This window comes from Nannobrachium achirus, assembly GCF_963921795.1.
Source record: "Nannobrachium achirus genome assembly, chromosome: 7".
NCBI classification, from domain to species: Eukaryota; Metazoa; Chordata; class Actinopteri; order Myctophiformes; family Myctophidae; genus Nannobrachium; species Nannobrachium achirus.
The window spans coordinates 9,493,018-9,513,224 of NC_137816.1; the positions used below are offsets into that span (position 1 = coordinate 9,493,018).

Genomic DNA, 20,207 nt, shown 5'->3' on the forward strand with positions numbered 1-20,207 from the left:
ATTTGACTAGACTGTTGGACTGTTTGACTTTGACCTGAGTTACTTGGCTTTATTGTTTAAAAGGAGTAGTTCACCCCCAAAATGACTTTTTCTATTGATTAGTCATGCCATGGAGACTTGAGTTAAATAATTATTTGTTTGTATTGAAACATTCCAGACAAAAAAATGGATTCGTACACCCCCATTGATTCCGGATGGGGACCCATTTGGGGAGCCAATGGGGGTAAATTTATTGAAAGAAAATTGTTTTAGGAATGTGAATAAACTAAACATATTATTGAATTCAAGTCTCCATGGCCTGAGTAAAGAGTCATTTTGGGGTGAACTACTACTACTTAATTCCTCATTTGATTATCTACTTCATTCGTACTTACTACTTACCTTACGGAGTGGAGCTCCGCTACTGCTTGTCCTCCTTTTTTCTAAATAAATGTGCCAGTGTGGCTACAATGTTCAATTGTTTTGAGTGTCGTTTTGGTCTCAGCCCCCACAATATATATTAAGTATATTACATGGAACCTTTTTTGTTTCTAAACATGACTGCCTATGCTGAATGAAAGAATACGATCACATAAAAATGTCAAATACTCAGGTTACATTTACTCAGATTACTTTTAGTAGCCTCCAAAATATGGAAAATCGATAAAATACTGTGGCAATGGCTATTGAATCATTGTTTAATCGAAGGCACTCAGCCTACATGGAACCTTTTTCTTTAACAAACATGACAGTCACCAAATGTGTGGCTGTCTAGCGGTTAGAGCATATGCCTTTTATGCAGAAGGTTGGTGGATCAAATCCTGTCTGGGGTTGATGGCATAAAACAGTTTGGGTCCTTATGGAGCCTTTCCAAAAATGCCCCTCCTTGATGCATATTTTTATATCCGCCATTACTAAACTATGTGATGTCTACACCTACTGTATGTTGTGATGCCCAAGGATTACAATGATATCATGTACCAGCTCAGTGGTCTAGTGGTTTGAATGTCTGCCCTGAGACTGGGAGATCGGGGTTCAAACCCCAGTCGGATTGTACCAAAGACTCTAAAAAATGGGACCCAGTGCCTCCCTGCTTGGCACTCAGCATCAAGGGTTGGATTGGGGTTAAGTCCCTGCGACATGCTAAAGTCACGTCAAGGGGGTGTACTTGTACATCAAGCTGCCTCACGCTACAGAATGAGCCTCATGGCTCTGCCAAGTCATATGGGCCTCATGGCTCGGCAAGGCTTATTATGTACAGCACCATAAACTGTCCAGGTGAATAGTATCACAGTATTTTATTGCGACCGTCAGGTCGCACTTACTATCAAAACCTCCACAAACTGTAAGTCAGTCCCTCCGTCAGTCTGTCTGTCACACCTCACACGTCACACTATTGCCCTGCTCATATCTCCGCAACCGTTGCCCCGATCCATGCCAAATTTTGCACACACGCTCCTTGCCTGCCAAACTACAACCTCCAAGGACCCCCGGAGCTCCAGGGACCCCCAGGTCCCTGGGTGACCCCCAGATGTAAAAAATGACCAAATGTGCAAAAATTACCAAATGACCACCCCAACGGGGCTGCTCACGGGGAATTCCCGGGGACCACCGACTCCTGGTGCTCCAGAACGGATGCAAAAGTGGTGGCGCCCCCAGTGGAGGACCCCCTCCACTGCAGCTCACATAAAATGCCGTAACTCGGGCTAGGAGCGTCCGGGAGAGCCGGGGCCAGTACCTATTCGTCCGCCAAGGCAACGCGGAGACCCCACCCCTCATTTCTCACATGGCCCTCTTCTAGCGCCACCATGAGGCCGATTCTTGCAAAACACATTTTTGGACACTGCTCCTACACATTTTGCCCTAAAATCACACAAATCGGTACACACTATGTCTCCACTCATGTCATCAACATGGATTTGTGTATACATGTGACCTGACGGTCGCTTATCTCCCGACTAGGGAGTCTTACTGGTGTCTGTTATAGGCCTACAGTCTTTTGCATACATGTTGTGTAGAGGCCATTTTGTGCTTTTACCTATAACCACTGATTAGTGTAAAACTTTGTATGCACACTTCCCAGAAGCCAAGGAACAACCTGTGCCCTGCATTTTTCACATCTGCCATTTATAGCGCCACCAGAAGGCAGACTTACAGTATTAAAACACATTCTTCGATATTACTCCTTCAAATTTTATCCGAAAATCACACAAATCAGTACACAGTATCTCTACAGTGATGTGATCATGACGGATTTGTCCGATATCATATTCTATCTAATTGGCTAAAATTGAATTCCAAGGTTTGCAGGATTGCTCCTTTTTGAACAAATTGTCTCAAACGCAGCCTGCTATGTGTGTGAGATTTTGCACACACGTTCCCACTAGGCCAAGGAACAGATGCCACCCTTCTCACATTGGCCTGTTATAGAGTCACCAGTAGGCCAAAAAAAACACCTGACCTGTTCGGAAGAACACTGCTTCTAGTTTCTCTTTGATGTCTTCTTTGCTTTCCCTTGATGCTTTTGCCTTGGCCACTTTATCGCTGCTTGCAGCTATATTTAATGCTTCATTCTGGTTGTTGTTGCCATGGAAGCAGAACTTGCCACACTGCCATTCAACACTTGAAGAGAAACTGCTGCTGTATATTTTCTGTCATGGGTAATGAAATACCATATTATTTTCCATTGCCCTTGACAGAAGCCTGAGAAGCATCAAAACACATATAAAACTTAAATGATGCATTCAGGCAGAATGGAACAAAAAAATAATACTTAAAGAGGTGGTGCCATGATTTTTTCCCCCCTCTAAAACATGATTATCAGGTATTATGATTATACTAGGAGGAAGATCTTTTCCAAAAAAGTATACAGAAAGAGTTAAAATTGGGTTTTTATGTGGCCACACCCCCAGTTCATTAAGTATGCATGGATGTCATGGTGGGTGGTGACCCAGCTGAAGTTAGCCACATCCCACAGTGTTGGGTGAATGGCAATTAGGGGAGGAGTTGATTCTGTGATGAAAGTATCTGTGTTTTTTAACTGACACTTTTGACCACAAGGTGGCAGCCTCCAAGAGAAATCAAACAAATACCAAGAGAATACATAATTGCTCATAAAAACCACACCAGGGGGTCCAATGATGTACTTTCAACCTCCTAGACACATGAAAAACAGAAAAAGTACAAAACTATGGCACTACCTCTTTAAGGCTAAAGGCATGAGCAGGGATACGTTTTACAAACATTTAAGTAAGGGATTGGGGAAATGTGCTACATTCACAGAAGATGAGGAATTGTCTTTGAAAGCACCACACATAAAGCAAGCTTGACTTAATCTCATCCGTTACAAACCCGACATGAGGGCCTCAGAACATCATTCATATCCACTGAATATTAATAACCAAAGGAGTTACACTGACAGACTATAGTGCTCTATGAATCATGGGTCTGCCATCGCCATTCAGACATAAACATTCCATGAGCATCTCCCTAAACTCATTTCTCCACTAATTAAGGAGACAGATGAGTGATCGCGAGATGTGGCGACAATCTCAAGCAGGGACGTGCTGGCTATTGGGAAAAGCGGGACAACTCCCGAACGGCCGGTTCTTTCGCGGCCGGTCCAGGCCGGCCATTAGGATTTTTTTTTAAATAAAATGTCGGCCTTCGTTCCATTTTGGGGGGTGGGCGGCCAACAAAGTAAATCGTCACTGTCGGGCAGAAACCTTGTATCTCCAAGTTTCAAATGTATACATTTTTTCGCAAAGCAAAGCCCTGCTTCATCATATAAGGCCGTTGCACAAAAGTAGTGAAAACAGCAGATCTACAAGCACACAACGCCTCGCAGTGCGAGGCGTTGTGTGCTTGTAGATCGGCTGTTTTCACTAGTTTAAATCATTTTTTAAACTAGTTTAAAAGAGAGATCTCTCTCTATAGCACGCAATGAGGGCCTCTCCAACGCTTTTTCCCGGGCTGAATCAGGGGCCCAGCACGTCCCTGATCTCAAGATATAACACTTCATAAACAGAACAGCGGAAGACCAAAACAGATATAAGGACAGAGACAGAAGACAGATGGTGCGGTGGTGAGGAGGAGGGTGAAAGTACTGACTTGGCCTCCAGAGCGAGAGCGATGACCCCAGCCACGATGGGAGCGGAGACAGACGTTCCAGTGTGGCTGTCAGTGCAGCGATGCCGCAGATCTGTGGTTACCTGCATTACAAAAACATTCAGACTTGTTTTAGACATTGTTTTGCACATGTACATTTTCACTGTAGGTATGTATACTGTATTTCAGGCAATGTTGTCAACCATGTACATCGGTGGAAATTCGTAATCTTTCAAATACTGTATGATAGGGACACTATCAGGCTGTTGATGTCCATTTTCTTTTAATTGTTGATGTAGCCTATACATAAAACAATATTATGATACAATCTATACTTTTTCTGCAATCCTACATTTTCATGATGCAATTCATGGGTAAGCATCGGCCTGGCATGCCCATACGGCATGAAGTCAAAATCGATATTTGGCCATAAATGCAGTGAACAAGGGGAATGCCACAACCAGCAACTAAAAACCGAGGGTTTTTAGTTGCTGGTGAAAACGAGGGTGTCGTTTTCAAATTCACAGATCTTAAACCTTGTGACATCACTAGGGTAACCTTTTCGGCAGTCGGCACAACATCATCGGTGTCCAAGAGTCAGAGATGATTGTTAGACGTTATGCTGCTGATGGAACATTAGCCCTACAACAAATATACAGACACAAAGTTGAACATCGGGACTGGGTTCCATTAAGGGCCCTACATGGAAAATACTGCAGTAAAAGTCTGTTTATGCTGGAGCACATAACCTCTGCTTGTTAAAAGTCATGACGGATGGGAGAAGGACAGCAGAGAGACACTCCGTGTGTCCCTCCACCAGCCGACCATACTAATGGCAGCTTCACCATAGATATTGTACTAGAGAGCAGATTCTGCTGTACTCTGTAAATATTATGTTTTGGTCTGTGTGTAGAGGCACACACAGAGTAGGCCTGGACACAGGAACACAATGCCTCAAATCATGCATGCAGTGTCCGATTGCCATGAAAGGTCTAAGGTGAAGAACATATGAAAACCCTTTTTACATTGGCCTATTATACAGTAGCACCACCAGGACGCCTGGCCTGGTGGAGACCTGTGCTCGGAAGAGCACTGCTTCTAGTGTTCCATTGCCCTTGACAGAAGCCTGAGAAGCATCAAAACACATACGGTATAAAACTTAAATGATGCATTCAGGCAGAATGGAACAAAAAGATTATACTTAAGGCTAAAGGCATGAGGCATAAGGTCAGTTTTACAAACGTTTAAGTAAGGGATTGGGGAAATGTGCTACATTCACAGAAGATGAGGAATTGTCTTTGAAAGCACCACACATAAAGCAAGCTTGACTTAATCTCATCCGTTACAAATCCGACATGAGGGCCTCAGAACATCATTCATATGCACTGAATATCAATAAGCAAAGGAGTTACACTGTATAGTGCTCTCTGAATCATGGGTCTGGGTTGTAGTACAGTCTGGCACCGATCGATTGAGATTCTATTTCCTCAACCAGCTTCAAGGGTTGGCCAATCAGGGTTGTATGCTTGGGGCACGTGGTTTCTGTAGGCTTGGGGCACGTGGTTTGGGGCAATGACGTAGAAATGAAAACTCTTCCTGAAATCCCAGACTCTCTTCCCAAAACGAAGTGTGTGATAGAGGCTGGCAACGCCAGGCAAGGCCTGTGTGGCAGTAAAGCTCTCTACGGCGGTGCTGGAGAAGAAGATCCTTGGCCTCAGTGATTGTGGTGAAACTTTGTACGCACGCATAGTCAAGTGATCAAGACGGATCCGTCTGATTTTCTCATATTTTATCCTGCAAGATTGGCAAATTACAAACATTGCTGGCCCACAATACCTGAGGAGCTCCGAGGAGCACCTTTTCTAGTTAGAGCATTATTTCATGTATTCGCACTGGTGATGTTACCATCATCTGGTGTTAATGTTTTTGTTTTGTTTTCATCTGGTGTTAATGTTAAAAGGGAATGTGCTTGCATGTTACTGTACATGCAGGTGTACGTTTGCACGCTTGAATGTGCATGCATGCTTGATACACCGATTGCAGCTATGTAGATGTCAAGGTATCACCTTTTAAAGCATTCTGTACACCTTTGTATACTGCCCACTTGTGGAGCAATTACAAGGCTAGCAGTATGCAAAAGCTAAAGGTGGCTTACAATGATGCATTAAGGTTACTGATGGCACAGTGCCAGCCAGCTGTTTGTTAACTTGGGGGTGCCTACTTGTCAAGCCCTGTTAAGAAACTTAATGTATAAATGTATGTGTCGTCTAGAAGAGTCTGAAAACAGCATCATTGTGATCTTAACTAACCCTGTGAAGTGTTCCAATCGGTTCTCGTCCATGCTCAGGAGACATTGGCGTAATAGCCTCTAAAGACTGTGAGCATATATAATTTATATATTCTCTTTTATCTGACCTTTGTAATTTTTTTTATGATTTTATTTTTATGTTGTTACCGTTTTTATGTATGTTTTATGTTTCGTCATTTCTGTGTTATATGGACCTGAGTCTGAAATAAAGATTGATTAATATATCACCCATCCGTTACGTATCCAGTATACTCACGATCTTCCGGTCGTAGAACTCTCCGCTGCTGTAGGTGGTGGCCAGGGTGGAGCTGCAGACCTCCAGGTACCAGGGCCTGTTGCCGTTCTCTGTGGTGCTGGAGATGGAGATGGTATAGATGCTGTTGATGTAGCCGTCGCATGAGCAGTGGTCACCCAGCCGACCACCGTTCCCCGAGGCCCAAACAAAGATGGACCCCAGGCCTTTCCGTCCCTGTGGGACGTAAGTAATGTGATCCCACACAAACCAATGTTGTTTCTGACAGCACATTTTGATTTAGTTTTAGTCATAGTCTTTTGAATAAAATATAAATTATTTTTAGTCATAATTTAGTCACCTGAAAAGTTTTAGTTTTAGTCTAATTTTAGTCGACTAAATATCATAAGATTTTAGTTTGACTAAATCTACAGTTGATTTAGTCAACTGAAATTTATTTTGGCAGGCCTTGATGGCATCGTAATGACTGATTTTACGCTTGGTTGCGTGCTGAAAATAGCCGATCTACAAGCTCACAACGCGTCGCGCTGCGACGCGTTGTGAGCTTGTAGATCGGCTATTTTCAGCACGCAACACCTGAGAGCTACCAAACAAAAAATGACTCTCTTCTCCTCTAATGTTTTAGTCTAGTTTTTATTTTGTTGACAAAATTGTCAATATATTTAGTCTTAGTTTTAGTCATCACAGCTTAGTTTTTATTTCGTTTTTATTTCGTTTTCGTCAGTGAAAAAAACGCAGTCGACAAAAAAATGTCGTCATAGTTTTAGTCGACAAAATCAACACTGACACAAACCTACTGTATCAACAGTTATGCCAATGCCGTATACATACAGCACAAATCCTCAGTGTTAATGAGAGTGTGATTTAAGAGTTTGCAAATCGTCTTTGGGTCGGGTGGAAACCTTGTACGTCCAAAACTAAAAACAGTGAAAATAGACGATCCACAAGCACACAACGCCTCACATCGCGAGGCGTTGTGTACACAGATACAAGGTTTCTTTCTGCCTGACAGTGATGAAACGCAGGGCCGGATCTAGTCATAGGCAAGGGGGGGGGGGGGGGGGGGGGCCCTAAATGCCCTGTCTGCCCCACCAAACATAATGGCATGCGAAAATCTAAAATTTCAAAAATATTAAACTATTTGAAATACTGTATTATGCTACAACTAGGTAGATGGATAGATAAACTGATACGATATGAGAGAGAGATAGATAGGTGTAAGACCTGTTGTTTGTATTGTGTGTTATAGGTATAAGTGTGCCAAAATGCTTAATTTTCTATGCATTTCGGCTTCGCGGCATGGGCTGGAGGTGACCCCCCTATCATTTCTTCCTGCCCCACCTAGTGCTAAAGGCTAGATCCGGCACTGATGAAACGTAACATCTGTAAACTGTTTCAATTGATTTTTTAGATTTAAATGAACATTAAACGGTATACTTTGGGACAGGTGTCGTTACTGCATGAAAACCTTTTTGATGCCCATCTCGAAAGCTTGTTTGGCCAGAGGCCCGGGGCCGTCCACGGTCTTGCCGTCGTCATCCGGCCCCCAGCTGGCGCTGTAGATGTCAATGTAGTCAGGTCTGATCCCCAGAGACTTGGCCTCCACAATGTCAGTCACATCTCCATCCAGCATACGAATACCTGTGCATCATAAGCAATATATTGAGGACTGCAATATGTAGCCTGCAGTAATCCCATTTTGTTTTATACATTTCTTTTGCAGAAAAAAGATACATACAGGTATGGAACCAAATATAGAGTTTTCTCTGTTGTTGTTGCTAATCCTAATTCCTAAACACTTTATTTAACCACTTTAACCATATCTGAAGAATCTTAGATAGGGATCCATGGCCAAATACACACTGTATCAGTGTGGGGGTCCTTCCTTGGCATGAAAATGTTTGCGGACCCTCAGGACCACTGTGTTGCACTTATACATTTGGAGTAGGGGTGTAACGATATAGTAACTGTATCGAAATATCGTTTTTAACTTAAAAAATCGAAGTATATCGAAATGAAAACAGCTAAAATCGAATCGTATCATTTTATTTTGTATCGTATCGAATCGGCAGTGCAAAGAATCGATTGTATCGATACTACCTACTTGTGCATTGTATTTAGTAGAAGAAAAAATGAAAAGGAGGGGTTTAATTACTTTTCCTTTCCATATAGCTACACTGGTCTATTGATAAATGTGTGTAATCTCTGGGTTCATGTCAAGGTGCAGGTTTGTCAATATACAATGTCCATGTATTTGGCAGATAATCACTGTGTTTACTTATTTATATCCATAATAATACATGTTTCCTTTAAAAACCTGCACTATCCACACCTTTCACACAGATTTAATTTCTTTGCTAAATAGTTAATATATCGATTTTAAATCATTAAATCGAATCGTATCGTATCGCCATGAATGAACCAATATCGTCCATGTATCGTATCGTCAACCATGTATCGTGATATGTATCGAATCGCTATTAAAGTGTATCGTTACACCCCTAATTTGGAGTCACAGTCGCTTCATTTCACTTGACAGTGAGGCGTTTCACTGGGAGAATGTAACTCATGCAGAAGAACTATATACTGTATTCCCCAGTTCCGCTCCCGCTGAACAGGCGCGCTGACCACCCTGTAGGACAGGGGTTTTCAGTGGGTTTCAAGTGGGTGACGACGGGGCACCCTGGGGTGCCGCGACGGCAGTCCAGGGGTGCCGCGAGATAATTTGATAATGTTTGGAATTTATTTGGACACTTGAAAAACTATTAAGTATCATTTTTATTAAGTACAAAGTTATTTTCAGTCAGTTCTAACCAAAATGGCTATTATCTCAACGTTTTCCTTGCAACATAATCACTAAAACATCGTCACTGTTGGGCAGAAACCTCGTATCTCCAAGTTTCAAATGTGTACGTCTTTTGGTAGAGCAAAGCCCTGCTTCATCATCATACAAGACTGTCGCTCAAAACTAGTGAAAACAGCCGAGCAGGTGCCTTGCTGGAACCCCTGCTGTAGGAGCGCCCAATGCAGCGAAATACTTGCCTGGTTAATAAACCAGACTCTATCACACACCAGGGGGTGGTGTTGAGTGCAGTCTGGTTTTAACCAGGCAAGCGAAATACATCGCCCTTCTGGCCTTCTCAACTGGCTTCCCGCTCTTTGGAGTGCCTGACCAAGCCAGATGCACTGTGGCGGAATCGAACACCATTTTCCACAGTGGTGGGAAGAAACTTTACCATCTGAACACCTGCAATAACTCACATACTTAACCAGAGAATAATTCAGAGAATAATTGCCATAAAAGCTGTATGTTTCGTGGGATATCTTTTTGCCAGTCTTTGTTTTCTCTACAACCACATACACACAGCTATGCTCTGTTTTGATATTTGTTCTGGGATCCTCACTTGCTTTAAGTCCTCAAACACCAACCCTGCAGGGATTGTTAATCACTTTATTTTACTGTGTTTATTTTCACCAAGCTCCAGGAGTACACACACGCGCACGCACGCACGCATGTGTGAGCGCGCGCGCACACACACACACGCGCACACACGCGCACACACGCACACACACACACACACACACACACACACACACACACACACACACACACACACACACACACACACACACACACACACACACACACACACTACTCTTGTTGTGCTTCTCTTTTCTTTAAAGAAGAGGAGAAGAAATACTAAGAGAAGAAAACTAGATTGAGGCATCTTTCTGTTTTTGAAAAATTATTTTCTGTCAATTACAGACAGTCCAAAACAGTGAATTTGATTGATTACCTAATACCTATAGGCCTACAGTAAAGGTACAGTACCTATAGCCTTTGACGACAGCTGCTACTCTTTCTCTTCACTGATTAACAAAAATACTTCTAAAGGAGAATTTACACGAAATAGTTAATCAAAAGCATTAGTAAGTTGCTATAGCACTAACATAGTATGTGTGGATGTGTGGATGTGTGTGTGCGCGCGTCTGTGCGTGTGCGCACGTGCATGCATGCAATCATACCATAGAGGCATGCTTGTCCATTAATAAGCTGTCTACTGTAAGTAGAGCAAATGTCATGGTGCTTATATTTTAGGCTATGAACTACACTGCCGCTTTTATCCATTTGATGTTTGAACACCTTTCTGAACAGGCAGCAGATCAATGGACCTCTCTATTAGACCTAATTCCGTAACAAGCTCCAGTTCATAGCCCCAGTTCAAAATTGGATGGATTGGATTCAGGATTTCCAAAACAGAGCAAAGTAAACAGATTTCACACAGCCTTGCCAGTTAGGTGACCGAGTCATGTGTATCCAAGGCTAATTATGAGAGAGACAGTGATGTAGAACGAGGATCACCTCAAATGGAGCTTTTTCCGACTGAGTAGAAAATAGTATTAAGCTATAAAGTATGAAACCAGATCTGCCTCAACAATGTTAGTTTTGGTCCTTGGCCAGCCCTTAACACAGTTACTCTAATGATTATTAGGATGCAAATGAAGTATACATCAGATCTGAGCATGTTACTGACTGACTGACTGACTGACTGACTGACTGACTGACTGACTGACTGACTGACTGCACGCAACAGACTAGCCAATCGCAGAGCAATTGTCCCTCCAGTTTGAGTGAGTGGAGACAACTAGAAAAGGTGCTCCTTGGAGCACAGGTCTCCGCCAGGTCAGGTTATTGTGGGCCAGCAATGTTCGGAATTCGGCAATCTGGATGGAATATGACAAATCGGACAGATCCGTGTTGATCACTTTACTAGAGATAATCTGTACTGATTTGCGTGATGTTTGGACACATTTTGTGAGAGAATAATTTAAAAAAAATGTTTTGCAAAAATCTGACTCCTGGTGGCACAGTACATTTTATGTGCGTGCAAAGTTTCACTGAAATCGGACGCTGCGTTCATGATTTGCAGCATTTTGATCAAGACGGCCACTCCTGAAAACTTCAGATGTCAATCTTAGCCAATCAATATGAAAAATCAAACAGATCCGTCTTGATCACATGACTATAGAGATCATCTTTACAGATTTGCATGAAATTTCGATACAATCTGAAGGAGTAATATAAAAAATGTTTTACAGAAGTTGGCCTCCTGGTGTGCTATAAAAGGCAGATGTGGAAAAATGCAGGGCAAAGGTTTTTTCCTTGGTTTCTAGTAGGGAGTGTGCTTACCAAGTTTTACACTGATCGGAGTTATAGGTTAAAAAAAACAAATCAGCCTGTAAAAATTGGGTCAGAGGTTCTGCTCTGGCATCCAGGGAGTGCGCATGCACAGTTTCGCTGTCATCAAGCCAACGGTGCCGGAGATTGGCAGGCTCTCTCCATTCTGACATGTCGCCACTCCGAAATTGACTTCTTATTGTCGGAGTGGCGACACTCCCATTGGGGTTCGGTTTAGGGTTAGGGTTAGAGATAGGGTTAGTGTCGGAATGGAGACATGTCGGAAAGGAGACATGTCGGAGTGGAGAGATGCACTCCCGGAGATTAACTGTCCACAGATGGACGGACACACGGACAGGGTGTAACATAGTCTTGGCCATGCCTTTTGGCCTGGTGGAGACATTATATCCACAACTTGCAACAGAGACAGAAATGTGTTTACTCTTTAGGTTGTCTAGCACAGACACCAACTGCAAATCTCCTCACCACCTGCAAACTCTCCCGTCGAACATGACGGGAGCTGGAATGAGCTGCCTGGAGCTCACATCGGACCACAGTTCACCTATTAATGTCAATATATGAATAGCTGGATTCCCTCCAGGCTATGGGATATTGTGTGTGGAGTACAAGTTATCCACGGTGGCTTCTCTAGTCTAGACTCTAGAACACCCGGTGTGGTTAAATGTGCGAAGATGTTTTGCCTGTGTATCTTTGCTTTTGCAAGACGCAAGCTTCTCTGGCAAATAGGAACAAAAACAATATTGAAACACGTTGCTCAGAATAACAATTGTGTCATCAATCGTTCAAAGAACAAGTGGACTGATTTTAACTGATTTCAACATTGTCATATTGGCATTTCAAATGTGTTGATGTGTCAACTCATGCTTTTGAGTAATATACAAGAATATACTACACACCACCAGCACCGGTAGCCTTTGACAGGCGCAGAGAATTAAATCAAAAGAACATTAGCCTGTATAAGCTTATATTTACCGTTAACTAGTAAAGCTGAAAAGGCCACGTACAAACCATCCTTGCATATGTGGAACAGTTAAAGGGTAAGACACAAAACAGCCCTCAATCCATGTGCCAAGAGGCATGAGGGAGAAGGCATAGTTAAAGGAGACATCCAGACCAAAACACATATAGGGTTAAATCTGCCTTTTATCATACCCCTTCATAACTGCTTTAGTTGATTTTTTTCATAGCTGCCCCTGTTGCTAGATTTCGGCTGCCCCAGATTTTCTAGCCTCTCCTCTCCCTGCTCTGGTGCAGAGCAGAAGCCGTTTGACAAGTAAGGGTGCCTGTGAGGTCAAAACAGCAGTTTGGTTGGTCTCAGGACGTTGTGTAAACACAATCCAATAAAAAAATACTAACTTTGAAGCCAAAGAAATAACCGCACTAGCCTAAGGACAATCCACTGTGTTAGTTATGAGAGAGCCCGCAAAATCTAGCAACAGGGGCAGCCGAAATCTAGCAACAGGGGCAGCTATGAAAAAAATCAACTAAAGCAGTTATGAAGGGGTATGATAAAAGACAGATTTAACCCTATATGTGTTTTGGTCTGGATGACTCCTTTAAAGGAAGCACCCAAATAACAATCACTCTGATAAAACAGAGTGACAGAAAACAACATACAGTACATCCACAGATTGAAACAAATCAAAGAGCAGGTTGTGTCAACAGAAAATGTGCGCAATAGGTATCCTCAATTAATAAGATCTCTTTCAAATTAAACGTTTCTCCGGTGAATGTTAAAGAAAACATCCTCTGTCAAACAAAAAAGCATGAAATAGAAGAATTTAAGTTATTATTATAAGAATTAGGATATCGTCGTTGTCCAATGAAAACCTTGTATAAACCGTTCGTTTTGCATTTATCGTTTTAAAAATGATTTAAACTAGTGAAAACAGCCGATCTACAAGCACAACGCACAACGCCTCGCACCACGAGGCGTTGTGTGCTTGTAGATCTGCTGTTTTCACTACTTTTGTGCTTTTCTGCTCGACAGTGACGATATGCTAGTCTTTGTTGAACATCCCTGATGTGATAAGGACAACGAGACAAAGCATTCAAAGAGGAGTTCTGTATCTGTACACAAGTCTTTTATGGCTCGGTGACTCAGACTCCAACAAGATTAGAATGCAAACACATCAGCCTTAACAAGCTGCACCAACAGCAGCCGGGGCTCTCAGAGGACACACAAACAACGTAAACAATGCCACCTGCTACTACAAAGCAAACGGCAAAAACTGCCCCGCTACAGGCCCTCCAAGCACCTTTGGTAATCAAATACCTTACTTGTAGAAGTCTCTTTTTATTTCTGGATGACAGCAGGACATAACTGAAGTTGTGCCTTGAGAAGGGGTTTGCGAGAGAGAGAGTGTCTGGGGCTGGGCAGGGTAGAAGTACGACAAATCAGTTACTTTCACAAAGTAACACCTTTTCTCATTCGGAAAAACTTCAGCCTAAAGGAAGAACACTTCACCTTTCCCCTCATAGCATTAACAGTGTTGGGGTCTAAGACAGGCAATCAGCCTAGAGGAGATATGGCGAATCAAGGCTGGGGGTTTAATGAAAAAGGCTAGGGCGCAAGAGTGAAGCGTTTATGAGTTATAAATGAACACAAAGTCAGAAATGGGTCGAGGCTCGACCCCGTCTGCAGAGAACTCAAAACCATAACAGAGGGAGCAGCAGATCCGAGATTCTGTCTTTTGATTAAAAGCCCTTGACATTTGACATTACTGAAGCCATGGGGGATTAATGTCTTGTGAACGCATTCATGTGCACTGGTTCGCTGGTCACCAGCTTAGCGCTTTCAGTGAGAGAAACCTTGTTCCGCCACGCAGAGCAGCACAACCCAAGGTTAATCCTGTGCACACATGCAGAATAATGCTGGCTATAAGAAGAGAGACTGGGAAATGAGAAAGACAGACACGCAGAGATAGAGACAGATGGAGAGAGAGACACAGACAGACAGACGCATGCAAGGCGTACACACACACACACACACACACACACACACGCACACACACACACACACACACACACACACACACACACACACACACACACACACACACACACACACACACACACACACACACACACACACACACAAAATACAATTTTAGAGGAAAAAAACTAAGAACTCCACCTCCAATTCTTGCGTTGTAGGCAACTCCCACAATGCAATGAGAGTTATTGGCCACAGCTGCAACTTCACCTGCACACCGGGTCCCATGTCTAGAGGGCAACAAAGAGAGAAGAAAAGAATGGTGCAATTATACATCCTCCCAGTGTCTGTCGAATACTTGTATGCTGCTGCATATTGCTAGCTGAAGTATTCGAACGCGATACTGAAATCTTGCAAGGTTCTGGTGAAAAAGCACTGATCACTACATGTCACATGGGCAAATTATGTAATCCCAACACCAAGGCAGAGAGCTAAAGGTTAACCTTAGTTCACTTGCCCAGCAGGGGAATCATTACTGGTACTCTCGCTCTCTCTTCACTGTCCCCTTTGTATCATAGACGCCTCAGGGCGACAAGCTTGCCTGCCATGTCTTGGCCATCTGGCCAGTGATGTATATCGGACCAGTTACCCATATATGGAGACACCTGGTACCCATATATGGAGATCCATGTACTGTATATGGAGATGTGCTGTGAGACCCCAAACATGCTTAATTCGTTATGTGGAAATCCTATTACGTCTATCACATCTGACATCATACATACAACCCCTTTTATGCCCATACATGGAGATCCCTGTCTGAACCAGCCACACAGATATGGGCTGTCTTCCTCCATATATGGGCATTCCCATATGAAGTCCTGTTAGATATGGGCTTTATATTGATGACATCAGGGATCTCCATATATGAACCAGCCACACCACTGTGATGTCACCTGTTTATGCCCATATATGGAGATCCCCGCCCTCCTCAATGTGATGTCACCTGTGATGTCACCTGTGATGTCACAGTGATGTGTCAGGGGAACCACAGTGTCAGGCGTTACCTGTCCTGGCGGATACGGTCAAGATGTGACGGTTCTGACAGTAAACTGCGACCTACGGTCGCAACAAACAACACCTGAGAAGTTAATGCAATCTAAGGGTGCCTGTCTACAGCAATGGTTCTCAACCTGTGGGTCGGGACCCCCAGGGGGGTCCCCAAATTATTTTGAGGAGTCCCCAGATGATTAGCTTAATCATCGTTAAACATTATTTTCTCACTCAACAGTAAACAAACCAACATAAAGTTTAAGTGTAAAGAGGGTATATCCATGTTTCTAAAGTGACATTTTAAGGACTTTTAATTCCTCTAAAACGACACATTTAATATTGGCCAAATTTTCAAATATTAGAGGCAGAAATTGTGAAAATAGCCGATCTTTGCGAGGCGTTGTGAGCATGTAGATCGTCTATTTTCACAATAGAACCTTGTTATACAAAATGCAATGCCTCAATGTACATAGCATTAAAATGTACTGTATTGCTTACCTCACCACAGAAATACCACTCGTCACCACTAGTGTGAAGAAGTGGTCCTATCTTTAACAGCCACTTAACAGGTGACGTGAAATGCATCATTATACAGACAAAACAAAGAGCAAGATGGCAAGCTGCAGTAAGATGCAGGTGACGACTACAAGGTTGGTTGTTTCAGTCAGAAGAGGGTATGCAAGTGCCCCTGCAAGTGCCCCTGCTGTACTATAGGGCATTCACCATTCACCATATATTCGAATATTCGAATATCAAAGTCACTATTCGACGTTGTTCACCAAAGTCGAATATTCGCTTATTTTTTATATTTTTTATTGTTTTCTCTTTAAAACATATATAGTTTATAAAACTTGGCTAGATAGGAAGTCATGAGAATGAGTTGTCAATGCTCCTGGTGGATGAATGTGTTAATGCTCTATACCGGGGGTTCTCAAACCTTTTTAGGCTGTGACCCCCAAAATAAACATATTTGAACTGGTGACCCCCACCCTGACAAGCACTTGGAATTGTAGGTATTACATTTAATGTGACTCGGTTCCGCAGATAAATATTGTGAAAATAGCAGTTGCGAGGCGTTGTGAGCATGTAGATCGGCTATTTTCACAATGTTTGTCTCTTGCTTACTTAATATTTGACAGTTTGGCCAGTCCTGACGAATATTCGACTATTCGAATACTTTGAGGTCGAATAATTTGAATACTAAAAACCACTATTCGTGAATGCCCCTGCTGTGCTACTGCAGTGGTTCTCAACCTTTTCAGGCCTTACATTTTGTATAACACGGTTCTATTGTGAAAATAGCAGATCTACATGCTCACGTACACCTCGCAACGCGAGGCCTTGTAAGCATGTAGATCGGCTATTTTCACAATTTCTGCCTCTAATATTTGAAAATGTTACCAATGTTTGACCAGAGGTACTAGTAAAAAGGTCTTTAAAGTCCTTGAATTGTCACTTTAGAAATGTGCAGATATACCCTGTATACACTTATACTGTATGTTGGTCTGTTTACTGTTGCGTGAGAAAACAATGTTAGCATTTAGCTAAACATCTGGGGACCCACCAAAATAATTTGGGGGCCCCCTGGGGGTCCCCGACCCACAGGTTGAGAACCACTGTGCTACTGGACAGCTCATTTTAAAGGGAACGTGTGGGCATGGGGCTGTTAAGTATGACATCATTTTGTAGGCAGAGGAGAATTTCTGCCCCCAGTTTCCGTGAATCTTTTTACTATTTTTACTATTTACACATTTTTCTTCTCTTTGTTGTTGAAAGGAAAGTGTTAGAATTATACTTTAGTCGTTATTTTTTAGTCGTTTTTTTAAATAGCGAGGGACAGAAAATGCTCTGGGGGCAGATTCTCCTCTGCCTACAAAATGATGTCACGGCTTAAAAGCCCCATTGCAGGGATGTCCTAATGAACAAGAGTATGAGGGGAAGATGGGGTTGTGAATACTAAAGGGCTGTAATCCCACCCCAGGCCAGGTGCTCCGAGTAAACTCATCCGTCTGAAGCCCGGCGACAAACTGGCGCAGAAGCCTTTCTCCTTTAATTGATTTGTTTTCTCTTTGCTAGAAAATGACGGCTACCTCGGCACTGAGGACAGCACTCGAGCTGTCAAGCTCGGAGTGAGAGCTTGAGGGGGGGATTAATCAACAGCTTTTTTTACATTTGTGTATTTGACAAAGGCAATTCGCATGGGGAATATAAGTATGCTGCATTTGAAGGTTGTTAGAAAGTGAACTCGGTGAGGTGATAATAGCACGATGAGGACTGAATGTCCGATCGAAGTGAGATTAGGCATTAGAGAAATATGTCAGTTCAGATGAAAATGTGCATTTATCAATTCACTGTACTGGCATTCTAATTTAACCGGTACCCTCGTATTTATATCACAGATCTCAAAAGATGAGAAGACAAACTCAACAACTTGGAATGGGTAAAATAATTGTGCCTGTGGGGATTGGTGACATTTTACCATCATTAAATTTCAAAATCCTCTGCATGACTGATAGTGGTCATTACCATGCCCGTAGGTCTCCACCAGATAGATACACTGCAGTGCGCAAATGCTCTTACACGGTCAGCATGAAAGCCATCGTATGTCATTAGGGTTTATATTTATGTCATTATGATTACCTTTGCACAACAGAAGGTGTGCACAACAGCAAGACTATGAAGATGGTCTATGAAGAAGGAGCAACAAGACCATCTGGATGGCACATACACAAGATAAGACTCCTTAGAGTCGGGGGACATCTTAAAGTCCTATATAAAGTCCTGGAATACATTCTTTACCAAAACATTTCTTCACCAATGTGTTTGTAAAGACTGAAATTCAGTTTACCTAGGAGAATCCTTGACAGCTGCTGAAAGTTGGGTTCCCATTAAATTAACTATACAGGATAAAACACACCAAAATAAATATGCTTTAAGTAGCATGTGAGGGGTCAAACTAGGGGTTTTTCATGATTCTGAATCCACTGCAACCATTTGTTTTGCACGAAAAACATTCCTTGGGGTAAAGGCGGCTCCCCCAAAACTGTGAAAAGGGATGACTCGTCACTAAACCATATTTTTGTGGGGGCGTTTAATTTAATGGGACCCCAACTTTCAGCAGCTGTAACGGATTCTCCTAGGGAAACTGCATTTCAGTCTTTGTGAGATGTGTTACTAGACACCTTTACAAACACATTGGTGAAGAAATGTTTTGGTAAGGAATTTATTCCAGGATATGACACTATTTCTGAAGATATCCCCCGACTAGAAACATCTCTCTGAAAAATCATCAAGTACAGATTTGCAGAGAACTACCACCAATAACAACTGTAGCACATCGAAGAGCACTTTTTGCTGGTCACCTCTATACCGTGCAAAGTATCAAATAATCTGATATCCTGCTATGGCGGCTTCCCCAATCGCCCAGAGGAAACAGGCCTCTTAAATCTCCTGACACAATCTCCAGGGGCACAGGACTCATGTTCCAAGAACTGGCCCGACAATGTGGTGCCAGTCAAAGGATGATGATGATATAGAAAATCATATTTTATTGCGTCACCTAAATCATTAGGCCTGAACACATTATGACGCAATATTTTATGCTTTAAATATAAAAAAAATAGCAGATATACAAGCTCACAGCGCGGCACCGAGTGCCACGCTGCGAGCTTGTAGATCTGCTATTTTTGAAAAATCGTGAAAATTAGAATTTTGACCTGATTCTATAAGTGTCTTCTGAATCCTTCTAAGGTTTTTGGAAAAACTATGTCAGCAATCTGGCCAGCCATCGTCAAAGAAAAGGTCCTTTTCACTTCAACTGGAGCTCAGTTAGTCTGTTCTTGAGAGACCACTATGTCAGTGATTCTCAAACCTTTTCATGTGAAGGACCCCCAAAATGATATTTATTTGGCCACGGACCCCCATTTCAAAATATTTAGTTCCAGGGACCACCCAGAAGCAAAATTTGAGTTACAAACGTTCGCTTTGAAAATACATATATTCAAAGATTTGCACACATTTTCACAACTTTTTCCAAAAATAGCAGATCTACAAGCTCGCAGCGCGGCACTCGGTGCCGCGCTGTGAGCTTGTACATCTGCTATTTTTCACTGGTTAAAGCATTCAATAATTCTAGGCCTAAATGGGTTAAGTGATCATCCTCTGTGGTTCCTGACACTGCACAGAAATTGGCAACCCAGCCAGTTGTTTCAGGACTTGCATTTCTCAAACAAATGTAAAAATAAATAATAAAACATTTACCCATACTCCACATGGAAGTGACTTAGTATAATGCTGCTTTACTGAAATTATAACACAACCATGACTGCTATCACCACCGGAGCTGAGTGGCAAATCTTCTATTTGGAAAATA

At 42.5% G+C, this 20,207-nt stretch overlaps 1 protein-coding gene across 2 annotated transcripts in view; it reads right to left on the minus strand.

Moving 5' to 3' along the window:
* The window catches only part of pcsk6 (proprotein convertase subtilisin/kexin type 6), a 91,388-nt gene that overhangs the window by 56,263 nt on the left and 14,918 nt on the right, over positions 1-20,207 (minus strand). For both annotated transcript variants that reach the window (XM_080730489.1, XM_080730488.1), the window contains 4 exons: positions 14,984-15,072; positions 8,116-8,288; positions 6,651-6,863; positions 4,090-4,190 (listed from right to left, as the gene is read on the minus strand). In XM_080730489.1, the coding sequence (XP_080586615.1) occupies positions 4,090-4,190; positions 6,651-6,863; positions 8,116-8,288; positions 14,984-15,072 (576 nt within the window). The remainder of the gene's footprint in view (positions 1-4,089; positions 4,191-6,650; positions 6,864-8,115; positions 8,289-14,983; positions 15,073-20,207) is intronic.